At 40.6% G+C, this 27,371-nt stretch overlaps 1 protein-coding gene across 1 annotated transcript in view; it reads left to right on the top strand.

Moving 5' to 3' along the window:
* Positions 1 to 27,371, top strand: part of LOC124801232 — a 150,464-nt gene that overhangs the window by 86,726 nt on the left and 36,367 nt on the right. The window contains exon 5 of the mRNA XM_047263058.1: positions 14,026 to 14,233. Within this exon, the coding sequence (XP_047119014.1) occupies positions 14,026 to 14,233 (208 nt within the window). The remainder of the gene's footprint in view (positions 1 to 14,025; positions 14,234 to 27,371) is intronic.

Here is a 27,371-nt window from a genome sequence, read left to right as displayed (position 1 = left end):
AATGTATCTTATACTACAAATTAAATCACATGAAAATATCTTACATAACAAATATAAGCAAACATAGGTACGAAAAATTATCATATGTATTGTTGGAAGTTTGTGTGTCAGAAAGGTATCGTAGAATGTGGCATCAGTGTTTTCGAAAAGAAAATGTCACATTAGCTGGGGCACCTTGCATAAGCCACACGCATAGTACTCAAAGATTGTGTACCCCCCTGAGGGATTGCAATTATTGCACATAAGGTTTCAACTGAGTGACATTTCTTAAACCAAATAGCTTTTTTGATTTGGGATAGATAAGTCGGTAGGCGTTTGGATGTGGTCTTTCATAAACTTCAAATGGACCAATGTAAATATCGAAAAATTTCTTGATCTCTCTGTTGATTGCCTTGGATTTCCCATAACTTTTGGTTAAGACTAAATCACCTACATTGTACTGTGTAAACTTTCATTTTGAATCATGTTTAAGCTTTCTCTTGGCAAAGTGTGTTTCAATATTTTTCTTTACTATTTCCATTCTCTCGTCCGGTGTTAACTCATTACAGACAGGGAAATTAATCAATTCATGCAAGATGTTTGGTGGGTGTTTGTTAAAATGGACTTCATAAGGCGTAAAGCCAGTTGTTGTATGTTGTAAGGTGTTCAAAACATCTTCAAAATCACATATGTAACTTGACCAATTTGTATGATCTTGAGAGCAGTAAGTTCTACAAAGCCTGCCTATTTCACGCATATAGCACTCAGTTGGGTTACAAGATGGAGAATAAACAGATATAAGGACATGCTTAATGTCTTCATCTTTCATGAAATCTTTCCAAACGTTAGATGTAAATTGGCTCCCATTGTTTGAAAGAATAGCTTTTGGTTTTCCAATCTGTGTGAAGTAATCATTACAGAAACAGTTTAAAATTTTCCTGCTTGTTGCCTTCTTTAGTGGATACAATTTTACTAGTTTAGTGAATAAGTCAACAACTACAAACAAATATGTATAACCCTCTTTAGTTCTCGGCAGTTGGCCAAACAAATCAATTCCTATTAGTTCCAATTTGCCTTTTGGCACAATACTTTGTAAATAACCTTGGTATTTCTGATTTGTGACTTTTACTCTTTGACACCGATCACATTTTTGTATAACCTGTCTTACTCTTCTAAACATATTATTAAAATAGACATTTTCCTTAAGTTTGTCAGTGCATTTCATGATTCCACAGTGTCCATAGCTCTCATGTGTGTACTTAATTAAAACATCAACACATTGTCTAGGCCAACAAACCTTCCAGATGTCAGAGTCAGTGTCAGTGAATAAAATACCTTTAAAGTTTTGATAATACATGCCAACCTTAACCCTTTTTACCAATAAGGCTTTTCACAAGTTTCAAATCATCATCCTGGTTCTGGTATCTCCTAAGCTGACTGTAAATGTTAGTAATTTCCTTTTCACCCTTAATCCCTCTCATGTACATTATTTTAAACACTTTGTTATCCAGTAGTTCTTCTTCCTGACCCCCCCCCCCCCCCCCCCCTCCTAGGTAATCTAGACAACACGTCAGCAATTATATTCTGATCCCCTTTTATATACTGAATGCTATAATCAAATTGTTGTAAAAATATAGCCCACCTGGTTAATCTACTATTGAAAAGTTTACAGTCTTGAATATAACGTAGAGCTTTGTGATCCGTGAAAACTATGACTTTATGACCTGCTAGATAGTTCATGTATTTAGTGAAACCCAATACAATGGCAAGTAGTTCCTTCCCAGTCACTGTGTAATTACGTTCATGTTTCTGCAGACCTCGGGTGGCAAAACTGATTTAATGATATTCTATTTTTCCATCAATTTTCTTCTGTTGAAACAAATGTACACCCAATCCGTGATCTGAACTATCTCTCATTAGCCAAAATGGTAGTGAAAGGTCAGGTCTGTGGAGTAATTGACTGTTATTTAGTTGTTGTTTGATCTCATCGAATGCTGCTTGACACTGATCTGTCAATTCCCATATGGTGTTCTTTTTTAATAGCTCTCTCAAACACGGTGCATTTAAAGCTTGGGTGCTGACATACTTACAATAAAATATACATAGACCATAAAATGACCTCAGCTGTTTCTTGTTCTTTGGTCATGGAAACTGGACAATTGCAGAAATTTTATCACTGTCAGGTAGAATGCCTTCTCTGTTAATTATATGGCCTAAAAACTTTGAAGCCTGATACTCCAAATTTGCATTTACTTAATTTAAGGGTCATACCACCTTGTCTGAACTTATTGGCTAATTTGTACAAAGTATCAAGGTGTTCCTCCCAAGTTTTGCTGGTTATTAATATATCATCCACATAAATAATTAGTTTAGATAGTAGTTCACTTCCAATCACATGATCCAAAGCTCGAATAAACTCAGCTACAGACACATTCAGCCCGAATGGAACAACACAATAATGAAAACATTTACCATTATATAAAAAGGCTGTGTACTGCCTTGAATCCTGTGCTAATGTGATTTGATGAAAACCTGAGGTCAAATCCAGGCTAGAAAAATATTTTGTGTCATTGAATTTGTACAGGAGTTCCTCCATGGATTCAGGATGATCTGTTTCTCTTTCTATAAACTTATTCAGGTGACGTGAATCCAATACCAGCCTAACACCACCATCCTTTTTTGAAATACAGGCCATCGGGCTGTTATATGGACTGTGACTTCTCTCTACTATTCTCAATTTTTGCATTTTCTGGAGTTCCCTCTCCACTTCCTTCCTCTTACAGATGGGTACCCCATAAGGCTTAATGACAAAGGGTTCGTGTGGCTTTAACTTCAAATGACATTCATAATCTTTGACCCTACCAGGTTGATAACAAAAAATGCTACAGTTTTCCCAGAGAAAATTTTATAATTCCTGCTTTTCAGACTCAGTCAAGTCATTTGCTTCTTTTACCTTTTCTGATATGGTTAGGGAGTAACTATCATCAACCAAATTCTGGTTATTGTGATCCCTATTTTCCTCTTCCTCCATGTAACGGCTACACTCTGGATAAACTATTTCCCTAATATGGTTACTACTGCTTGTACTTGAATTTAACTGGATCACTATTTTTCCTTGAATACTGGTCTTTTGTTCAGTGAACAGTAATTCTGAATTTTACCAATCAAAACTCACCTTTGCTTTAACTATCCAGTCCATCCCTAAAATCATTTGCTCATTGAGGTCTGGAATAACTAAACAACCATGTTCAAAATTAATGTTGCCAACAGAAAATGTAATTAAAGCTTGTTTATTTATTAACTTACTAAACTTGCCAGTGGCACCTTTAATCCGTACACCCGTGATTGGAAATTCGATGTAACTTTCCATGTCTTTTATCCTGTTCCTCAACTTGTCTGAGATACTACTAATGGGACTGCCAGTGTCAAACAAAGTCCTGACCAATTGTTAATGCTTATTTCTACGTAAGGGCTACCTAAGGTAATATTTGGGTCACTATTAACATTCTCTGCCAACAAGTCACTTTCTAATTCAGTTGTATCGATGTTGTTACATACTTCTTCACCACAGGTTTCAATGTCAGAATCAGCATAAGATTGAGTGTCATTATGACTGGAATCAAATACACATGAAACAGATACCTTACTTTCACTAGACTTAAAATTATCTTTCATGGATGGATTTGATTTGATGACTTCATTCTCCTTATTTTCTAAATGAACTTCACTTTTACTGATAATAGATTCCAAAATCTTCTCACCTATCAACTTAGCTTGTTCCTTCTTATTAGTAGATTTACTTAAGATTTCTTTTATACAAATTGGTACCAATACATTGTTTGCACTCTTAATATCGTCACATGAACCAACTTCGCATTCAGAGTTGCTTTCAGCTGCAACACCATTATCAATAACTTCAACATAAATAATGCCACCTAATTTCTCTTGTGTACATATATCATCAAATACATCATCCTTCACAGCACTATCTTTATCAAAATCACCATCAAAATAACCTGTGTGTGATGCCTCTGCATGCACATCTGCCTTAACTACAAAGTGTTCAACATTATCTAAGTCAGGTGTTATTTCCTCATTTTGGCTACCAATTTCTACTAATATAGATACCTCATTATCTTTACCTTCATCAGAAAACAAGCTAGTGATACCATACATATCATAAGTTCTGTCTACATCGGGTGTTAATGTGTCATCAATTAATGCTAATTCATGTTCATTAAGTTCAAACTGTGGTCCTGCTTGAGTATGTGCATTATTCAATTCACTCAATATGTGATCCCAGAAGTTTTGCTTATAACTAGTATCATCTAAGTAGTAGTCCCTATTTACATTACAATTATGATTGCTTTTATATTTCCGTCTCTTTAACCTCCTATTTGCCTGATTTGTGCCATAATTATTCACCTCAAATTGACAGGCTCCCAACGAGGTGGTTACCTGTTTCCCTGGTTGGAATTTCTGTTGTGAAGCTGGTTACTGTTTCTCTGTTCTTGATGGTTTTAGTGTCTGTTGTAACTACTGTTTTGGTTAGCATGCCAGTTATTACTTCTGTGTCCATTATATTGTTGTGACCCCCCATTCCTATTGTGAGTGTTTCTGAGGTTTTGATTGGACTGTCTGTCATCATTCTGCCATGCACGGTCAATTTTGTCTACATAACGTAAAAATTTGTCAACACTGTCATCTGGTCCATATACAAGTCCCCACTGAAAACGGTGCGGTAGGCACCGTTTCAGTGCGTCAATCTGTATCAGTTCGTCCAATGGTTTGCTCAAATGCGACTATGTCTTTAATTGTTTTTCACAAAATTCTCGCATGCTAATTGCAAGACCTGTGTGATATTAGCTACCGTTAAGAAATTCAGATTTTATTCTTGCCTGTTTGTTTTCCGACCACAACTTTGCCAAGAATTGGCGTTCAAAATCGGCAAAAGATGTAGTATTTGTATCATTGTTTTGGTTCGCCCATGTAAGGGCTTCACCATCCAAAAAACGTTTCACAAATTTAACTTTAGCAGACTCTGGCATGTTAGATTGGAAACTGTCTTTGCACTGATGCACAAAGTCAACCGGATGCAATTTCGCATCACCTGGGTAACATTTTAAACTAACATTGTTACAATTATGCACAAACATCTGGTTTGAATCAAAATTGGGCATTATATTATTTTGCAATTTTGAAACTTCAGAGCTGACTGTTTGCAGTTCTATTGTTACAATTTCTACTTTCTCGTCAATACGAAATATCTTATCAGAAACTACTTCAGAATTTAATTTCAATCTTTCCCCTACCAATTCTTTTTCTGAAACAATGAGTTCCTGCAACATTTTTAACTCGTCTTTTCGGTTCACTAATTCATTTAAAACGACTACTTCCTTGTTTTTGACACGTTCGTTAACTAATGCAATGCTTTTGTTTGTTTCTTTAAATTCGGAGATTGTGAAAGCCTCCAAACAGTAAACTTTGGTTTCTATCCTTTCTATGTAACAATTTGTACTTTGTTATTTGTTGCATTGATTTCTTCTCTCAGTGATTTCAAATATTGGTCCAGCTTTTCTGTGACCTCTTTCATGTTGCTACCTAATTGGTTATTTTGAGTTATCAGTTGTTCTAGTTTATTATTCAACAATTGAGATATCTGATCAATTAAATTCGGTTGCTGATTTGCTCCCGAAAAACCATGAAAAGGCGAACAAGTACTGCTCGCGGAATTTGCTTCACTGTTTAAGTGTACATTTGGAGTTGAAGCATGAAATTGACGGCCTGACCGCGTGGTCATGCCTATTCGATTTAACTGAGTTTCGCTCATTTTGATCAAAGTGGCTAAACACTAGACAAAACACTTTCCTGCCTATCAATTGAAATTGTCACACGCACACAATGAAACAAAAACAGAAAATTGTAGGACACAAGTAAAATGGGTACTTATCTGATTCATTCGCGATGTCATTCCAGAATATCACTTTTGCTCCTGGCGACGTCCGTGGCACAGTCTGCAACGTACAAGAGTATGGTTCCTGCCTCTTGTACATGGAATTCTTGCGAGTCGTCCTCTGCACAGTCTTCCACTTGATCCCAGCTCCTCCACCATGTTGAGATGTTTATATTTTCCCACCTCCGCATTGCAAATGTTTTGACTTTTGAGTGAAATGGCCAGTCAATGTGCTGTTGTTTTCGCGTCAATTCTACCAACATTGAGAGTTGTTTAGTTCTTGGGGTTTTGTAGAATTCCTGGATTCATGTCTCGTCGCTGGGCAGCCTATGAAAAGGATTGTGGAAGACTCCCAAATAAATTCCAAAGTACAGTGCAGTTTTAACACCAATATATTTCCAGGACTCTGGTGTCCGAGCCTGGTGAACTGTACCAGTTACATCACATGTACCCAAAGTTGACATCAAACAACACAGTATTCACAACAATCAACAAACGAGTGAGCCTACAATACATTTGCTCACAACCCTAGCCAAAAACCGAGTGCTCCAAGGCACATGCGTGACCTCTATTTATACTTTTGTTAACAATTACCTACAATGAAAATTACAATTTTATGTAAAATCACAATTAAAAGTTAAACCGAATATGAGATACACATTGCTAAAAATTTACAATCTCAGTGCTGAACAAGGTGAACCTGTTTTCAACTTAGTTATGAGTTAATATAACATTTTCTGACTAATTATGGTGTTGTTGTTGTTGTGGTCTTCAGTCCTGAGATTGGTTTGATGCAGCTCTCCATGCTACTCTATCCTGTGCAAGCTTCTTCATCTCCCAGTACCTACTGCAACCTACATCCTTCTGAATCTGCTTCGTGTATTCATCTCTTGGTCTCCCCCTACGATTTTTACCCTCCGCGCTGCCCTCCAATACTAAATTAGTGATCCCTTGATGCCTCAGAACATGTCCTACCAACCGAGCCCTTCTTCTGGTCAAGTTGTGCCACAAACTTCTCTTCTCCCCAGTCCTATTCAATACTTCCTCATTAGTTATGTGATCTACCCATCTAATCTTCAGCATTCTCCTGTAGCACCACATTTTGAAAGCTTCTATTCTCTTCTTGTCCAAACTATTTACCGTCCATGTTTCACTTCCATACATGGCTACACTCCATACAAATACTTTCAGAAATGACTTCCTGACACTTAAATCTATACCCGATGTTAACAAATTCCTCTTCTTCAGAAACGATTTCCTTGCCATAGCCAGTCTACATTTTATATCCTCTCTACTTCGACCATCATCAGTTATTTTACTCCCTAAATAGCAAAACTCCTTTACTACTGTAAGTGTCTCATTTCCTAATCTAATTCCCTCAGCGTCACCCGATTTAATTTGACTACATTCCATTATCCTCGTTTTGCTTTTGTTGATGTTCATCTTATATCCTCCTTTCAAGACACTGTCCATTCCATTCAACTGCTCTTCCAAGTCCTTTGCTGTCTCTGACAGAATTACAATGTCATCGGCGAACCTCAAAGTTTTTATTTCTTCTCCACGGATTTTAATACCTACTCCGAATTTTTCTTTTGTTTCCTTTACTGCTTGTTCAATATACAGATTGAATAACATCGGGGATAGGCTACAACCCTGTCTTACTCCCTTCCCAACCACTGCTTCCCTTTCATGTCCCTCGACCCTTATAACTGCCACCTGGTTTCTGTACAAATTGTAAATAGCCTTTTGCTCCCTGTATTTTACCCCTGCCACCTTTAGAATTTGAAAGAGAGTATTCCAGTCAACATTGTCAAAAGCTTTCTCTAAGTCTACAAATGCTAGAAACGTAGGTTTGCCTTTCCTTAATCTTTCTTCTAAGATAAGTTGTAAGGTCACTATTGCCTCACGTGTTCCAGTATTTCTATGGAATCCAAACTGATCTTCCCAGAGGTCGGCTTCTGCTAGTTTTTCCATTCGTCTGTAAAGAATTCGTGTTAGTATTTTGCAGCTGTGGCTTATTAAACTGATTGTTCGGTAATTTTCACATCTGTCAGCACCTGCTTTCTTTGGGATTGGAATAATTATATTCTTCTTGAAGTCTGAGGGTATTTCGCCTGTTTCATACATCTTGCTCACCAGATGGTAGAGTTTTGTCAGGACTGGCTCTCCCAAGGCTGTCAGTAGTTCCAATGGAATGTTGTCTACTCCGGGGGCCTTGTTTCGACTCAGGTCTTTCAGTGCTCTGTCAAACTCTTCACGCATTATCGTATCTCCCATTTCATCGTGATCTATATCCTCTTCCATGTCCATAATATTGTCCTCAAGTACATCGCCCTTGTATAGACCCTCTATATACTCCTTCCACCTTTCTGCTTTCCCTTCTTTGCTTAGAACTGGGTTTCCATCTGAGCTCTTGATGTTGATACAAGTGGTTCTCTTATCTCCAAAGGTCTCTTAAATTTTCCTGTAGGCAGTATCTATCTCACCCCTAGTGAGATAAGCCTCTAGATCCTTACATTTGTCCTCTAGCCATCCCTGCTTAGCCATTTTGCACTTCCTGTCGATCTCATTTTTGAGACGTTTGTATTCCTTTTTGCCTGCTTCATTTACTGCATTTTTATATTTTCTCCTTTCGTCAAGTAAATTCAATATTTCTTCTGTCACCCAAGGATTTCTACTAGCCCTCGTCTTTTTACCTACTTGATCCTCTGCTGCCATCACTACTTCATCCCTCAAAGCTACTCATTCTTCTTCTACTGTATTTCTTTCCCCCATTCCTGTCAATTGTTCCCTTATGCTCTCCCTGAAACTCTGTACAACCTCTGGTTCTTTCAGTTTATCCAGGTCCCATCTCCTTAAATTCCCACCTTTTTGCAGTTTCTTCAGTTTTAATCTACAGCTCATAACCAATAGATTGTGGTCAGAGTCCACATCTGCCCCTGGAAATGTCTTACAATTTAAAACCTGGTTCCTAAATCTCTGTCTTACCATTATATAATCTATCTGATACCTTTTAGTATCTCCAGGGTTCTTCCATGTATACAACCTTCTATCATGATTCTTAAACCAAGTGTTAGCTGTGATTAAGTTGTGCTCTGTGCAAAATTCTACCAGGCAGCTTCCTCTTTCATTTCTTAGCCCTAATCCATATTCACCTACTACGTTTCCTTCTCTCCCTTTTCCTACACTCGAATTCCAGTCACCCATGACTATTAAATTTTCGTCTCCCTTCACTATCTGAATAATTTCTTTTATTTCATCATACATTTCTTCAATTTCTTCGTCATCTGCAGAGCTAGTTGATATATAAACTTGTACTACTGTAGTAGGTGTGGGCTTCGCGTCTATCTTGGCCACAATAATGCGTTCACTATGCTGTTTGTAGTAGCTTACCCGCTTTCCTATTTTTTTATTCATTATTAAACCTACTCCTGCATTACCCCATTTGAATTTGTATTTATAACCCTGTTTTCGCCTGACCAGAAGTCTTGTTCCTCCTGCCACCGACCTTCACTAATTCCCACTATATCTAACTTTAACCTATCCATTTCCCTTTTTAAATTTTCTAACGTACCTGCCTGATTAAGGGATCTGACATTCCACGCTCCGATTCGTAGAACGCCAGTTTTCTTTCTCCTGATAACGACATCCTCTTGAGTAGTCCCCGCCCGGAGATCCGAATGGGGGACTATTTTACCTCCAGAATATTTTACCCAAGAGGACGCCATCATCATTTAATCATACAGTAAAGCTGCATGCCCTCGGGAAAAATTACGGCCGTAGTTTCCCCTTGCTTTCAGCCGTTCGCAGTACCAGCACAGCAATACCGTTTTGGTTATTGTTACAAGGCCAGATCAGTCAATCATCCAGACTGTTGCCCTTGCAACTCCTGAAAAGGCTGCTGCCCCTCTTCAGGAACCACACGTTTGTCTGGCCTCTCAACAGATACCCCTCCATTGTGGTTGTACCTACGGTACGGCTATCTGTATCGCTGAGGCACGCAAGCCTCCCCACCAACGGCAAGGTCCATGGTTCTTGAGGGGGGGGGGGGGTTACAGGTAACAATTACATTTCTAAATTTGTTTATAACAAATCAACTAGTGCCTGAATTTTAGTGCTAACATATATCGGAGATTCAATTAACATGCTTTATTTGTATGTTCTATTTAATTTGCTGTAGTAATTTTATAATGATAGGTTTACTGGTACATCCTGACCATGTACTACATTTCTTTCGATTTGTTACAGTATTAATTTCACATTTATATTGTGTTTCACACAAGAACAATGTTACTCAGCAAAACGTCATTTTCGAATTATATGTATACTGAAATAGTGGTTACTTTTGTATGTAATTTGGAAACAGGTCACTTTACAATCAGGCAATTAGGGCTGGTGTTTATCTTTAATGCTCTCCGAGGTGTTCTGATAGGGCAATGAGATACAGTAATATTTCATGATCTGTAATTAGAGAGAACTGCATTTCAAAGAGGTAGACATGAAATTTCTTGACTGCGAACACTATTGTCAAGGTGTCTTTTTCTGTGGGCTATGCTGGGATCAGGGCCTTGGATGCATATGCAGTACACTGTTTGGAACCAACCCCGTCCCTGTGTTCCAAGACCACTCCAATATCGTAGGTACATCGGCTTCCACAACCAAGGGGCAATTGGGAGAAAAGGGCATGAAGCAGGGTGCAGATGTCAGCATGGTTTTGAGTTTTTGGCAAAATGAACATCTATTCTTTTTATGGAGCGTTAAACATATAAATTTAGAAGTTTGCCTCACTAACATACCTAAATACAAAATTGATTACAAAAAAAGTTACAGATAATAAAATAATAATAAAAGAGGATAAATATTTATTCTGTATAATTAGTGCTGTCTGCTGACAAACTTCATTCTGCAAAGACTTCAACTGCTTTTTCCAAAATAGTCTGCTTGTTTTCTTCTTTTGGATCTAGTTAAGCTTTCAGCAACTGATTGTTTCTCTTGAGAAGCAATGTTATTTTTTGCTGGTGGACAGAGTACTTATCTGATTTAAGGTGTTCCTCATAATTATTTTTTTCCCCACCCTTTTCAATTATTACAAAATTTGCAGAAGAACCTGTGGCATATAAGGTCTGATTAGTATATTCCTGAGCCCGTTTGTGAGCTGTGGGACCCATAGTTGAGGATGCTACAGATAGAACTGACAGGGTATGAAGAGTTGGAAGTGGAGCCAAAAGTGGCTCTATTTGCGCTTTACGGGAAGATTCTCGATGTGGTCACTGTGTTGCAAACAATACAACATAACAGGTGGCTGGGAATATAAAGAAATGTGTTCCTGCAGAAGCAGAATTGACACATGTTGCTGATCCCTTCTGGTGTTGTGAGAGTTGAACTCGAACCATGTGAAGGATCAAGATTAGTCTTTTTGCTTGTTTCAAAACAAGAAAAGAAAATAACAACCTATGCACAATACAATGCAAAGTGGAGTGCACAAAACATTTGGTAATGGCTACTGTGCAATTGCTTGCTGGTGTTGGCAATGTCATAGAGTTCTTCAGGCCCAACCTCTGCTGCTATCTTATGCAACCATAGTTCGAAACACGTCGCACTTGAAACGGCTACATTATTGTTTCTGGAATTCTGCCTTGAACCAACTTCTGCTAGCAGACAAATGTACATGTTTCTTTGTTTTGAGATGTTAAGTTCTACAGCTGAGTCCTACATTGCCATTCATGGCGAGTACTTATATAGAGACCATTCAAGTGCCCACTGTTTGACTTGAACCAGAGTGCAGTTTACGAGCACACTGATACATCATTGCTCTTATGCATACAGATCGCACACTTTAACTTGGCCTCTGAGTAGAGGATTCTGGCAGCTGAAGCTGCGATTGGCTCACAGTGCACTGGCTGTTGCGACAAGCTTTGCCTCTTTCTCCCAGGGGAGCCAGGTTACACCTTAGAATGAATGTGTAATGGGTTAATGCTTTTGGAAAGTGACCTGGAGATAAGCTTTACTTAAATGTTTGAGTAATCGAGTCACTAGAAGGGCTAAGTAAAGCCTCTCCCTCATTATTGTAAATAATATTAACAATCATTTACTACATGAATCAGCTATATTCACAATGTTGTCCACATCCCATCATTTACCTAACAATTCCAGTCCCATCTTTCACTTACAATTTTAATACAATAGAAATCTTAATTTTAAGCTTGCTTCAAAATTAACTGTAAAGTGAGCTTAACTGAACCATCAGAAAACTATCACACACTAACGACTTCATAACACAATGTATCTATGGACACTTATCTGTATTATACAAATATTAATTCAGAGCAGATGTGCAAAGATGGAGGCAAAAATCCTGAAAATTGTGCGAAACTGATACAGAAACAAATAATGAATAAGAGCAAATTTGCCGTCATTAATTTCCAGTGTTTTACAACTAGACATCCCATAGCGAAATGATAATACTCTGGCTATTCATTATTCTACAATGTTTTGTGGTTGTTAGTTTATTAATGGAAAAGTCCAATTTTGTGTCATTGACTGTACCTTAGCTTTTCAGACGCTATAGTGCTGTAGCTCAGTATTCATAGTGCAGAAACCTGTGACTGGGTATTGAATCAAGGCTGCTGTAAGATTTATGAGTGATATTGGAAATTGTATTTCACATGGAAAATTACAGGGTATATCTCCTACTATACTGACTAACAGGCAGGTAAGGATAGTTGATTCCTTGAACTATAAGGGTGAAGAGCTTCATTTTTGTCCACAATCTGTTCCAACAGCTACTCCACACAACACTTTTCCAAATCCACGATGCAGTCAACATTCAGATAAGTTAGGAATTTGTTTAATATATTATCAACAGATGAAACAAAATTCATTTTAGTGTTGTCCATGAAGTCACATACAGGGTGACAATTATTGAACTATATGAAATAAAATTGTCATAACTTTTAAACAGTTTGCTTTAGGACGTTCAAACTGCACGGCTGGCAATGGAATTAGTATGCACATGCATGGTTTGATTTGGATGAGTTCATCAAAAAGCAAAATTGGCGCATTTTGGGGACTGAGAATCTTCATTTCGTGATAGAAATGTCTGCACACCACACAGTCACCTGTTGAGGGTGAACAATGTCCAGTCACAGAACAATCAGTGTGATATTCCTTGATGGCACATTGACTACCAAACAAAATATGTGAAGGTTTTGGAAGATGATTTCATCTCCATTATCCAAAGTGACCCCAATTTCGACAAGATATGGTTCATGCAAGACAGAGCTCGACCCCATTGAAGCAGGAGAATTTCTTATGTCCGGAAGCTCCCCAGGGGGCCATATTCTGGCTCTGGGGTACACAGAGGCCACTGGCATGAGCCTCAATTGGCCGCCATATTCTCTGGATCTGAACACTTGCGACTCCTTTTTGTGGGGCTGTATTAAAGACAAGGTGTACATCAGTAACCCCAAAAGCATTGCTGAGCTGCAAAGTGCCATTCAGGAGGTCATCGACAGCGTCAATGTTCCAACACTTCAGCTGGTCATGCAGAATTTCACTATTCGTATGTGCCACATCATTGCCAATGATGGCAGGCATATCGAACATATCATAACCTAAATCTTAATATCTGTAGTGATGTTTACATATTGAATAAAGTGTGTGCACACCATAGTTACATTTTTTTCATATAGTTCTCTAATTGTCACCCCGTACAAACACAGATGGTGTGACGATGCCAGTAGCCACGTGTTTGTAAAGAATAGGCTGAAATTCATATTCAGTTTCCCAAGCCTTCACTGGATCCCCTAATTGTTTCTGGTGAGTGATATGATTATTTCTTCTTCTGTCTCACATTCCATACCCTCCCCAAACTCTATTCAGGTGCACTAGTGTTTTATTTTAAGTGATGTTGATCTCCACAGGAAGGTAGACTCTAACCTGCGGTAATTTCGTTTTTGTTTTCAGGATCCATATTGCGTGCCATTGAGATGATCAATGTTGATACTTACATTTGAAATGCGATTTTTTTCTGTGAAGCTATAAATTAGTCTAATATAATAAGTAATTTTAGCAAGTATCACTTTACGTTACAGGATGAAAATGAGAATGTCTGTGTGCAGTTTGTTAGAAAGTTATGTCATCATCTGGCTAACGAGAACTTCCCTGTTGATTTCTTTGCTTTCTTTTCTTTGGTTGGCATGGAGAAACGACAACATCTTAGAGATAAATTTGAAGATTATTTCCATGACTGTGTGAAAGCAAAGTGGGCAGAGATTGGCAAGATTTGTGGGAATTCTATAGGTAAGTTCAGCAGTTACGTCAGAATGTAATAGTTTTTTAGTTATAAACCAATGCTTTCACCAGGCTGGAGTCGAAAAAGTAAGTATATTTCAAATGAGAGTGTATTTTTGGTCATATTATTAAGTTCGGCTAACATCCATTAAATACTTCATACCCTGTTTTACAGTGTAGTTAAATACTAACTTTTTACGCTTCATAGGTATAATGACACTTACATGTACCATGATACCTGTTAAGGACAATTGTACACCAAATTGAAGATTTTTGTTGTAAATTAGAAACCTTCACTCACCACTTTTGGATAAGGCTGGAAAGTGTATCTGGAAGCTATTTTTATTTTATATGTTACGATGATATGAAGTTATGAATACGAACATGAATCCTTTACAGAAGAATGGGAAAACTGTTAGAAGCAGACCTCGGGGAAGATCAGTTTGGATTCAGGAGAAATGCAGGAACAGGCGAGGCAATACTGACCCTACAACTTCCCATAAGATATAGGTTAAGGAAAGGCAAACCTACATTTATAGCATTTGTAGACTTAGAGAAAGCTTTTGACAGTTTTGACGGGATAAAATATAGGGAACGAAAGGCTGTTTACAATCTGTACAGAAACCAGATAGCAGTTATAACAGTTAAGGGCACGAAGCGAAGGGGAAGCAGTGCTTGAGAAGGGGGTGAGACAGGGTTGTTGCCTATCCCTGATGTTATTTAATATGTATATTGAGCAAGCAGTAAAGGACATAAAAGTAAAATTTGGAGTACGAATTAAAGTCCTAGGAGAAGAAATAAAAACTTTGAAGTTTGCCATTGACATTGTAATTCTGTCAGAGACAGCAAAGGACTTGGAAGAGCAGTTGAATGGCATTGACAGTGTCTTGAAAGGAGGATATAAGATGAATGTCAGCAAAAGCAAAATGAGGATAATGAAATGTAGTCAAATTAAATCAAGTAATGCTGAGGGAATTAGATCAGGAGACACTTAAAGTAGTAGATGAGTTTTACTATCTGGAAAGCAAAATAACTAATGATGGTTAAAGTAGGGAGGATATAAATGTAGACTGGCAGTGGCAAGAAAAGCGTTTCTGAAGAAGAGAAATTTTGTTAACATCAAGTATAGATTTAAGTGTCAGGAAGCCCTTTGTGAAAGTATTTGTATGGAGTGTAGCCATTACGGAAGTGAAACATGGATGATGAACACTTTAGACAAGAAGAGAAGAGAAGTTTTTGAGATGTGGTGCTACAGAAAAATGCTGAAGATTAGATGGGAAGATCATATAACTAATGAGGAGGTACTGAATAGAATTGAGGAGAAGAGAAATTTGTGGTACAACCTGACTAGAAGAAGGGATCAGTTGGTAGGACACATTCTGAGGCATCAATGGGTCACCAGTTTAGTACTGTAGAGAAGCATGGGTAGTAAAAATCGTAGAGGTAGACCAAGAGATGAGTACAGTGAGCAGATTCAGGGGGGATGGAGGTTGCAGTAGTTAATTGGGGATGAACAGGCTTGCACAGGATAGAGTAGCATACAGAGCTGCATCAAACTGGCCTTTGGACTGAAGACAACAACAACAACAACATGAAATGTATAACAATTGATCTGAAACTGACACACATTGTTTCAGATGAATGCCCTTGCATATACTTATGCTAATTGTTAGATTATAAAATTCGTGCCCCTGTAACAGTTTTTCTTATAGCATCGGATTTAATTTACTCAAACTTTCTCCATAACCATGTTTCTGTATTTCTTTTATTCATTCATTTCTATTGCTAAAATTACACTGTGGTAAGAGGGAGGAACAGTACTGAATGCAGCTAGGAAAAAGTATGTCAGTGGTGTGTGCCAGGAGAAATGGAAAGAGAGGAGGGGTGGCACAAGAGGGGGGAATGGGTGTAGGGTGGGGATGTGGAGAACAGCAATGCACTGACTTCCAAGACTTGGTAACGTGTTATATTCCTTATGTTTATCATCTGACAGGCAGTGAAGGGACTTCCTTTTTATTTTAATATAAAAAACTTGCTATCTGTGATGCAGCATCTCCTCTATATAGTGAATAGCAACTATCCTTTCCATAATATTGTTACTTTCCATCCTGGATTTTCCACTGTTTGATTTTGTCTGATGGCGTTTCTTCCATCCCATAACCCAATGCTGTTTTCCTTTATTACTATTTTCTAATGCATTACTGTACTCAGTGTCCATCCTTCTTTCTCTTCATTCCTGTGTTTCTCTTGTTGCCTTACAAACTGCACTGCACTACACCTACAAGCCAGACTCTTATCGAAAATCACAACCGCACACAGCAGATGGCTACAAAACTGCACTGATTGTTGGTGCAGCATCTCATGTCCCCCATTACTCCCACTGATATAATTAATCCTGTACCTTCAAATATATCACTCTTCCTGTGCCACATTCACGTATTTTCAGATGTTATTTCCTGTATCTTCATGTGCCACCTGAACTTTTATCTCATCCTATCAATCCCTCCCCACCTCAACTCCTTGTCCTCTGTACTCCAGTTCGCACAAACTATCTTCACCAAATCTAGTCACATCTGCTGCCCACTTTCTTCACACTTATCCACCAACTGAGCTGCACCCACATTAAATCTTTTTGTTTAATTTTTTTTGGATCTCATTGTATCTTCATGCCAGTTTCAGTTGGTTTTCGCCTTTCACTAACCGTCTATTCCCTCAGATGTCATCTTGTTTCTCCTTACTTCATCCATTTCATCCTTTTAGTGATTTTTCCCATGTGTTTGATTGTATTTTTGTGAATTTTTTGGGTCTATTTCAGTGCTATTTCTGCAATATTGTGTATTTTTACCTACCACCATGAATTCTTTTCCCTTCCATCTGCATCTGTATGGAAATGTTCCCTCATCCCTAGCCAGAACCCAGTTGCACATATTGTTCCTGTACGGTTGCTTGGCTCATGGGATCCCCCAAAATGGCATTACCATCAAATTACCCAACTCCAGCTGCCACTCTTCCTTCCACAATGACCTCTGTCTGTTCAGATCCTGCCAGTCCTTAACCCTCATGAACACGTCCTACAAAACCATATCAATCAAGCCCTAACCTCCTTGAAATACCTTCTCTCCATCTGTAAACTTCTCCTGCTTTGCAATCCCAGATTTCTGGATCCCATATCACGCTTTGAAACTCTTGCCCCCCAGGGACTAGAGCAACATGCACAACTCCACCTCAAAAAAACTCTTCACCCTGCTCACTTCCTACTCCCGCCTTGGGCTACCACTATCCACCACCTCTGCAACAACTTCCCCCATAGCTGACAAACCTTGTCTCACAGACCTACTACATTTACCTCACCCTCAAAAATTCCCCCTCACCACCATACAGAATCCAGAACCTAAACAGACCTGAAACATAGTCATGAACCTTTCCTCCAAAAGCCTTAACGCTGCAGAAGAGGTCCCTTTCAAAGACCTCACCTTTGCCAACTCCCAAATTCAATCATATAGGACTAGTTAAAGATCGTCTCACTTTCTCCCAGTTCCTACAGTAGAAACACTTTTTCACTACCAACCTTACCAATCAGACTCAACCAAAGACCAATAATGAACTATGCCTAACTCAGTTCACTCCTCCATCCAACTGTGATCCACCCCATTGCTCCCAAATTACCCCCTGTTAATTTTCCAGAATTTCTTAACCTTGAACCGTGCCTCACCAATATCCCCCAAATCCTTCGACATGCAAACTAACCTTACATCCATAGAAAGAACTGCAATACACCACCTAAAACCTGACCCTGACCTTATAATCCTACCTGCTGACAGTGCCTCCTTGTTTTTAACCGCAAGGATTACCTGGCAGAAGGACTCTTCCAGCTGTCAGATTCCACATATAAACCCTGCCACAGTGACCCCATTCCAGAAATCCAGCAGGATCTGTCTCTCCTCAAATCCTTAGGCCCATCCCAGAACCTCTTCCAGGAGTCCGTCTCTCTCCTCACCCCTACCACTCCCTGCACTCAGACCTTCTACATGCTTCCTGAAGTCCATAAACCCAACCACCCAGGACATCCCAGTGTGGCCAGTTACTGTGCGCCCACATCTAGAATCTCTGCTCTCATAGACCAACACCTTCAGCCTATTATCCGCAACCTACCCTCCTATATAAAAGATACCAACCATTTCCTTCACCAATGCTGAACAGTTCCTGTTCCTTTACCGCATGTGGTTCCCTGCTCATCACTGTTAATGCCACTTCCCTTCACACTAACATCCCTAACGCCGATGGCCTTACCTCTATTGAACAGTATCTTTCCCAGCACCTGACGGATTCTAAACTTGCAACCTCCTTCCTAGTCACCATGACCGAATATATCCTCACTCACAATTACTCCTCCTGTAAAGACTTTACCCACAAACAAATCCGGGGTACAACTATGGGCACTGGCATGGCACCAACCTATGCCAATCTATTCATGGGCCATCTAGGGGAGTCCTTCTTAAACACCAAACACCTAGTTCTGATTCATTGATGACATTTTTGTGATCTGGATTGAGGGTGAGGACATCCTATCCACATTCCTCCAGAGCTTCAACAGATTTTCCCCCATTCACTTCGCCTGGTCCTGCTCAACCCAACAAGCCACCATCATTGATGTTGACCTCCATCTCAAAGATGGCTACATCAGTACCTCTGTCCATATCAAACCTACCAGCCACCAGAAATACGTCCAATTCGGCAGCTGCCACCCATTCCACAGCTAGAAGTCCTTTCCATATAGCGTAGCCACCCATGGCCATCCCATCTGCAGTGGCAAGTGGTCCCTCTTGAAATATACCCAGTGTCTCACTATGGCCTTGGCAGACCATAATTACCTTCTCAACCTTGTACAAAAATAGATTTCCCATGCCTTATCTCTACATCCTCTTTCCACCTCCCAAAATCCCACTGTCCAGTCACAGAGGAGCAGGAAATTGGCAGATGAGGCATATAGGTCACAGATTAGTCCGGCAAGTGCAAGAGATGCTGTATTTGAAACTATTAAAGGGGCTGGTGTGTAGTAGGATTACATCCAGAAACAGGGACTTTCAATGTTAGGCCTTTGGGAGTAACTCCAAGAGACAAGCAAGTTTCAAGAAACAAAGTCATCCCTTACAAGCCTTCCAAGAATTCATCACATCCAGTATTGCTTCTCAACCTTTCCTCAGCCCCTACAACATAATCCTAACCTGTCCTCTGCAGAACTCTGGGCTCTACATTCCCTAAAAGCTGATGACTCCATCATTATCCTCCCAACAGACTAAGGATCTACCACTGTGGAGCTTGACCAACAGGAGTAAGTCAGTGAAGGTCTATGACAGCTGTCTGACACCTCTACATACAGCATCTGCCACCAAGATCCCATCCCTGTGATTCAAACTGACCTGCAGTCCCTCCTAAAAACCTCAGGCCCCTCACAAGGGCTTACACCTCAGTCCAAGGAACTTCTTACCCCACCCAAACCACACCCCCACCTTTTACCTTCTCCCTAAGATCCACAAACCCAGTCATCCTGGTTCTATACCTGCTGGCTTCACCCACCGAATGTATATCTGCCTTAGTTGATCAACACCTGCAATCCATAGTACAAAGACTTCACTCCTACATTAAAGGTACCAACCATTTCCTAGATCGTCTGAGATCTGTGATCATCTCACTCCCACCACACACCTTGCTTGTCACCATTGATGGCATCTCCCTCTATACCAACGTCCCCCATGTACATGGCCTGTCTGCTGCTGAACATTTCCTCAGCCAACACCCATCTGATTTCAAGCCTATGACATCCTTCTTGCTCACCTTAATCAACTTTATACTTACCAACCAACAATTACTTCACCTTTGAGGGGTAGACATACAAACAGATCAGGGGTACAGCTATGGAAACCAGGATGTCTCCTTCCTATGCCATCTTTTTCATGGGTTGCTTGGCAGGGGCTTTCCTGGGATTCATAAGTCTTCAGCCCCTGGTTTGGTTTAGATACATTTATGACATCTTTGCTGTATGGACTCATAGTGAGGCTGACCTGTTAAAATTCCCGGAATCTCTAAATACCTTCTCCCAATTAAATTTCACATGGTCCTACTCTGAATCCCATGCCACTTTCCTTGATGTTGATCTCATCCTCATCAAAAGCCAACTACACCATTCTGTCCATATCACACCCACTGAAAAACAACACTACTTACATTTTGACAATTGCCATCCTTTCCATGTCAAATTTTCCCTCCCACTCAGCCTTGGGGCATTTGAGGCAAACGTATTTGTTACAGCAGTACACCACCACTCTCACTTCACCCTTCACTGGATGTAATTATCACAACAGCCTAGTTCAAAAGCAAATTTCCCGACACATCACATCCAATCCTGATACTGCATATCCCTTCAGAAAACAACTTGGGAACATACCACTTGACACCCAGTATTATCCTGGTCTTGAATGAATCAATCAGCTACTTTGACAAGGCCATGACTTCCTAAAATCATGGCTTGAAATGAGATCCATCTATCTGAGATTTTGCCCACCACATCTAGAATAGCTTTTCAGCACCCTCCCAATCTCCGCAATATCCTTGCCAGACCCTATGCTCCTTGTCCACCCATCTCCCTACCCTACGGCTCCTACCCCTGTGACTGTCCTTGGTGCAAGACTTGTCCTATGCACCCTCCTACCTCCATCTATTCCAGCCCTGTAACTGGAAAAACATGTACTATCAAAGGGAGAGCCACCTGTGAAGTGACACATCATATATCAACTGTTATGTGAATACTGTTCAGCCTTTTACTTCAGCATGGCTACCACCCAGTTATCAGTCATGATGAGTGGGCATAGGCAGAGGGTGTATACAGGCAACACTTAATATCCTGTTGCAGAGCATGCTGAACAACATGATAGTCACAGGATAGAGTAGCATACAGAGCTGCATCAAACTGGCCTTTGGACTGAAGACAACAACAACATGAAATGTACAACAATTGATCTGAAACTGACACACATTGTTTCAGATAAATGCCCTTGCATATACTTATGCTAATTGTTAGATTATAAAATTCGTGCCCCTGTAACAGTTTTTCTTATAGCATCGGATTTAATTTACTCAAACTTTCTCCATAACCATGTTTCTGTATTTCTTTTATTCATTCATTTCTATTGCTAAAATTACACTGTGGTAAGAGGGAGGAACAGTACTGAATGCAGCTAGGAAAAAGTATGTCAGTGGTGTGTGCCAGGAGAAATGGAAAGAGAGGAGGGGTGGCACAAGAGGGGGGAATGGGTGTAGGGTGGGGATGTGGAGAACAGCAATGCACTGACTTCCAAGACTTGGTAACGTGTTATATTCCTTATGTTTATCATCTGACAGGCAGTGAAGGGACTTCCTTTTTATTTTAATATAAAAAACTTGCTATCTGTGATGCAGCATCTCCTCTATATAGTGAATAGCAACTATCCTTTCCATAATATTGTTACTTTCCATCCTGGATTTTCCACTGTTTGATTTTGTCTGATGGCGTTTCTTCCATCCCATAACCCAATGCTGTTTTCCTTTATTACTATTTTCTAATGCATTACTGTACTCAGTGTCCATCCTTCTTTCTCTTCATTCCTGTGTTTCTCTTGTTGCCTTACAAACTGCACTGCACTACACCTACAAGCCAGACTCTTATCGAAAATCACAACCGCACACAGCAGATGGCTACAAAACTGCACTGATTGTTGGTGCAGCATCTCATGTCCCCCATTACTCCCACTGATATAATTAATCCTGTACCTTCAAATATATCACTCTTCCTGTGCCACATTCACGTATTTTCAGATGTTATTTCCTGTATCTTCATGTGCCACCTGAACTTTTATCTCATCCTATCAATCCCTCCCCACCTCAACTCCTTGTCCTCTGTACTCCAGTTCGCACAAACTATCTTCACCAAATCTAGTCACATCTGCTGCCCCCTTTCTTCACACTTATCCACCAACTGAGCTGCACCCACATTAAATCTTTTTGTTTAATTTTTTTTGGATCTCATTGTATCTTCATGCCAGTTTCAGTTGGTTTTCGCCTTTCACTAACCGTCTATTCCCTCAGATGTCATCTTGTTTCTCCTTACTTCATCCATTTCATCCTTTTAGTGATTTTTCCCATGTGTTTGATTGTATTTTTGTGAATTTTTTGGGTCTATTTCAGTGCTATTTCTGCAATATTGTGTATTTTTACCTACCACCATGAATTCTTTTCCCTTCCATCTGCATCTGTATGGAAATGTTCCCTCATCCCTAGCCAGAACCCAGTCGCACATATTGTTCCTGTACGGTTGCTTGGCTCATGGGATCCCCCAAAATGGCATTACCATCAAATTACCCAACTCCAGCTGCCACTCTTCCTTCCACAATGACCTCTGTCTGTTCAGATCCTGCCAGTCCTTAACCCTCATGAACACGTCCTACAAAACCATATCAATCAAGCCCTAACCTCCTTGAAATACCTTCTCTCCATCTGTAAACTTCTCCTGCTTTGCAATCCCAGATTTCTGGATCCCATATCACGCATTGGAACTCTTGCCCCCCAGGGACTAGAGCAACATGCACAACTCCACCTCAAAAAAACTCTTCACCCTGCTCACTTCCTACTCCCGCCTTGGGCTACCACTATCCACCACCTCTGCAACAACTTCCCCCATAGCTGACAAACCTTGTCTCACAGACCTACTACATTTACCTCACCCTCAAAAATTCCCCCTCACCACCATACAGAATCCAGAACCTAAACAGACCTGAAACATAGTCATGAACCTTTCCTCCAAAAGCCTTAACGCTGCAGAAGAGGTCCCTTTCAAAGACCTCACCTTTGCCAACTCCCAAATTCAATCATATAGGACTAGTTAAAGATCGTCTCACTTTCTCCCAGTTCCTACAGTAGAAACACTTTTTCGCTACCAACCTTACCAATCAGACTCAACCAAAGACCAATAATGAACTATGCCTAACTCAGTTCACTCCTCCATCCAACTGTGATCCACCCCATTGCTCCCAAATTACCCCCTGTTAATTTTCCAGAATTTCTTAACCTTGAACCGTGCCTCACCAATATCCCCCAAATCCTTCGACGTGCAAACTAACCTTACATCCATAGAAAGAACTGCAATACACCACCTAAAACCTGACCCTGACCTTATAATCCTACCTGCTGACAGTGCCTCCTTGTTTTTAACCGCAAGGATTACCTGGCAGAAGGACTCTTCCAGCTGTCAGATTCCACATATAAACCCTGCCACAGTGACCCCATTCCAGAAATCCAGCAGGATCTGTCTCTCCTCAAATCCTTAGGCCCATCCCAGAACCTCTTCCAGGAGTCCGTCTCTCTCCTCACCCCTACCACTCCCCGCACTCAGACCTTCTACATGCTTCCTGAAGTCCATAAACCCAACCACCCAGGACATCCCAGTGTGGCCAGTTACTGTGCGCCCACATCTAGAATCTCTGCTCTCATAGACCAACACCTTCAGCCTATTATCCGCAACCTACCCTCCTATATAAAAGATACCAACCATTTCCTTCACCAATGCTGAACAGTTCCTGTTCCTTTACCGCATGTGGTTCCCTGCTCATCACTGTTAATGCCACTTCCCTTCACACTAACATCCCTAACGCCGATGGCCTTACCTCTATTGAACAGTATCTTTCCCAGCACCTGACGGATTCTAAACTTGCAACCTCCTTCCTAGTCACCATGACCGAATATATCCTCACTCACAATTACTCCTCCTGTAAAGACTTTACCCACAAACAAATCCGGGGTACAACTATGGGCACTGGCATGGCACCAACCTATGCCAATCTATTCATGGGCCATCTAGGGGAGTCCTTCTTAAACACCAAACACCTAGTTCTGATTCATTGATGACATTTTTGTGATCTGGATTGAGGGTGAGGACATCCTATCCACATTCCTCCAGAGCTTCAACAGATTTTCCCCCATTCACTTCGCCTGTTCCTGCTCAACCCAACAAGCCACCATCATTGATGTTGACCTCCATCTCAAAGATGGCTACATCAGTACCTCTGTCCATATCAAACCTACCAGCCACCAGAAATACGTCCAATTCGGCAGCTGCCACCCATTCCACAGCTAGAAGTCCTTTCCATATAGCGTAGCCACCCATGGCCATCCCATCTGCAGTGGCAAGTGGTCCCTCTTGAAATATACCCAGTGTCTCACTATGGCCTTGGCAGACCATAATTACCTTCTCAACCTTGTACAAAAATAGATTTCCCATGCCTTATCTCTACATCCTCTTTCCACCTCCCAAAATCCCACTGTCCAGTCACAGAGGAGCAGGAAATTGGCAGATGAGGCATATAGGTCACAGATTAGTCCGGCAAGTGCAAGAGATGCTGTATTTGAAACTATTAAAGGGGCTGGTGTGTAGTAGGATTACATCCAGAAACAGGGACTTTCAATGTTAGGCCTTTGGGAGTAACTCCAAGAGACAAGCAAGTTTCAAGAAACAAAGTCATCCCTTACAAGCCTTCCAAGAATTCATCACATCCAGTATTGCTTCTCAACCTTTCCTCAGCCCCTACAACATAATCCTAACCTGTCCTCTGCAGAACTCTGGGCTCTACATTCCCTAAAAGCTGATGACTCCATCATTATCCTCCCAACAGACTAAGGATCTACCACTGTGGAGCTTGACCAACAGGAGTAAGTCAGTGAAGGTCTATGACAGCTGTCTGACACCTCTACATACAGCATCTGCCACCAAGATCCCATCCCTGTGATTCAAACTGACCTGCAGTCCCTCCTAAAAACCTCAGGCCCCTCACAAGGGCTTACACCTCAGTCCAAGGAACTTCTTACCCCACCCAAACCACACCCCCACCTTTTACCTTCTCCCTAAGATCCACAAACCCAGTCATCCTGGTTCTATACCTGCTGGCTTCACCCACCGAATGTATATCTGCCTTAGTTGATCAACACCTGCAATCCATAGTACAAAGACTTCACTCCTACATTAAAGGTACCAACCATTTCCTAGATCGTCTGAGATCTGTGATCATCTCACTCCCACCACACACCTTGCTTGTCACCATTGATGGCATCTCCCTCTATACCAACGTCCCCCATGTACATGGCCTGTCTGCTGCTGAACATTTCCTCAGCCAACACCCATCTGATTTCAAGCCTATGACATCCTTCTTGCTCACCTTAATCAACTTTATACTTACCAACCAACAATTACTTCACCTTTGAGGGGTAGACATACAAACAGATCAGGGGTACAGCTATGGAAACCAGGATGTCTCCTTCCTATGCCATCTTTTTCATGGGTTGCTTGGCAGGGGCTTTCCTGGGATTCATAAGTCTTCAGCCCCTGGTTTGGTTTAGATACATTTATGACATCTTTGCTGTATGGACTCATAGTGAGGCTGACCTGTTAAAATTCCCGGAATCTCTAAATACCTTCTCCCAATTAAATTTCACATGGTCCTACTCTGAATCCCATGCCACTTTCCTTGATGTTGATCTCATCCTCATCAAAAGCCAACTACACCATTCTGTCCATATCACACCCACTGAAAAACAACACTACTTACATTTTGACAATTGCCATCCTTTCCATGTCAAATTTTCCCTCCCACTCAGCCTTGGGGCATTTGAGGCAAACGTATTTGTTACAGCAGTACACCACCACTCTCACTTCACCCTTCACTGGATGTAATTATCCCAACAGCCTAGTTCAAAAGCAAATTTCCCGACACATCACATCCAATCCTGATACTGCATATCCCTTCAGAAAACAACTTGGGAACATACCACTTGACACCCAGTATTATCCTGGTCTTGAATGAATCAATCAGCTACTTTGACAAGGCCATGACTTCCTAAAATCATGGCTTGAAATGAGATCCATCTATCTGAGATTTTGCCCACCACATCTAGAATAGCTTTTCAGCACCCTCCCAATCTCCGCAATATCCTTGCCAGACCCTATGCTCCTTGTCCAACCATCTCCCTATCCTACGGCTCCTACCCCTGTGACTGTCCTTGGTGCAAGACTTGTCCTATGCACCCTCCTACCTCCATCTATTCCAGCCCTGTAACTGGAAAAACATGTACTATCAAAGGGAGAGCCACCTGTGAAGTGACACATCATATATCAACTGTTATGTGAATACTGTTCAGCCTTTTACTTCAGCATGACTACCACCCAGTTATCAGTCATGATGAGTGGGCATAGGCAGAGGGTGTATACAGGCAACACTTAATATCCTGTTGCAGAGCATGCTGAACAACATGATAGTCATGACCTCGGTGCCTGTTTCACATGTGCCATTGTGATTCTTCCCCCAGACACCAATTTCTCAGAACTCCGGAGGTGGGGACTAGCACTACAACATGTCCTTGGTTCTCACCACCTACCTGGCCTTAATTTACATTAATTCTTTCCACTTCAGCATTTATTCACAGTATCTACTCCTTTCTTCACTCCATTTCAGCTTTCTACATCTTTCATTTTCTGACTTGTCTATTTTTCACTGTCCTCTCTCCCACCTCTGTCAAATATGATGCACTTAGCTTTTCACTCTTATTAACTCATGCACGGTGTTTTAGTAGTAATCTCTGTCTTGCATGATACCTTCTCTTTCATCTTCAAGCTCTCAAATTTTGTCCAGTGCAGTCCCCAACAATCAGTCTTTCCTTCTCATCCTGTCCAGTATGTCTCCCCTGACTCAGGGTTCTGGGTGACTTTTCTAAACTGCCCTCCTTTCCCTAAGCCTCTCCAGTCCTTTTTCTTCACTCTCTTCCTTCCCCTTCAACTCTTCCGCCAGAAGAAGGAGCCACTGGCTCCAAAAGCTTGTGAAAGTTAAATCCTTTGCATGTGTGTTCCCCTGTCACCTCTTGGTGAGTAGGTTTTATCTGTCCATTTACATTATATTAATAGGAGGCAAGGAGTGTCGTTGTGAAATACCTGTGCAATAAGCAGTCAGTCTTCATCTGATTGGGAATTAATTACATGAGGCACTCCTCGAGGTTCCATCTTGGGTCCACTGCTTTTTCTTGTGTACATTAACACATTGGAGCTGGCGTACATACTAGATATGTTCACTGT

Source organism: Schistocerca piceifrons, chromosome 1 (genome assembly GCF_021461385.2).
Source record: "Schistocerca piceifrons isolate TAMUIC-IGC-003096 chromosome 1, iqSchPice1.1, whole genome shotgun sequence".
Classification (NCBI taxonomy): domain Eukaryota; kingdom Metazoa; phylum Arthropoda; class Insecta; order Orthoptera; family Acrididae; genus Schistocerca; species Schistocerca piceifrons.
The sequence above is the reverse complement of the archived record's forward strand: the minus strand, read 5'-3'. Positions and strand labels throughout refer to the sequence as shown.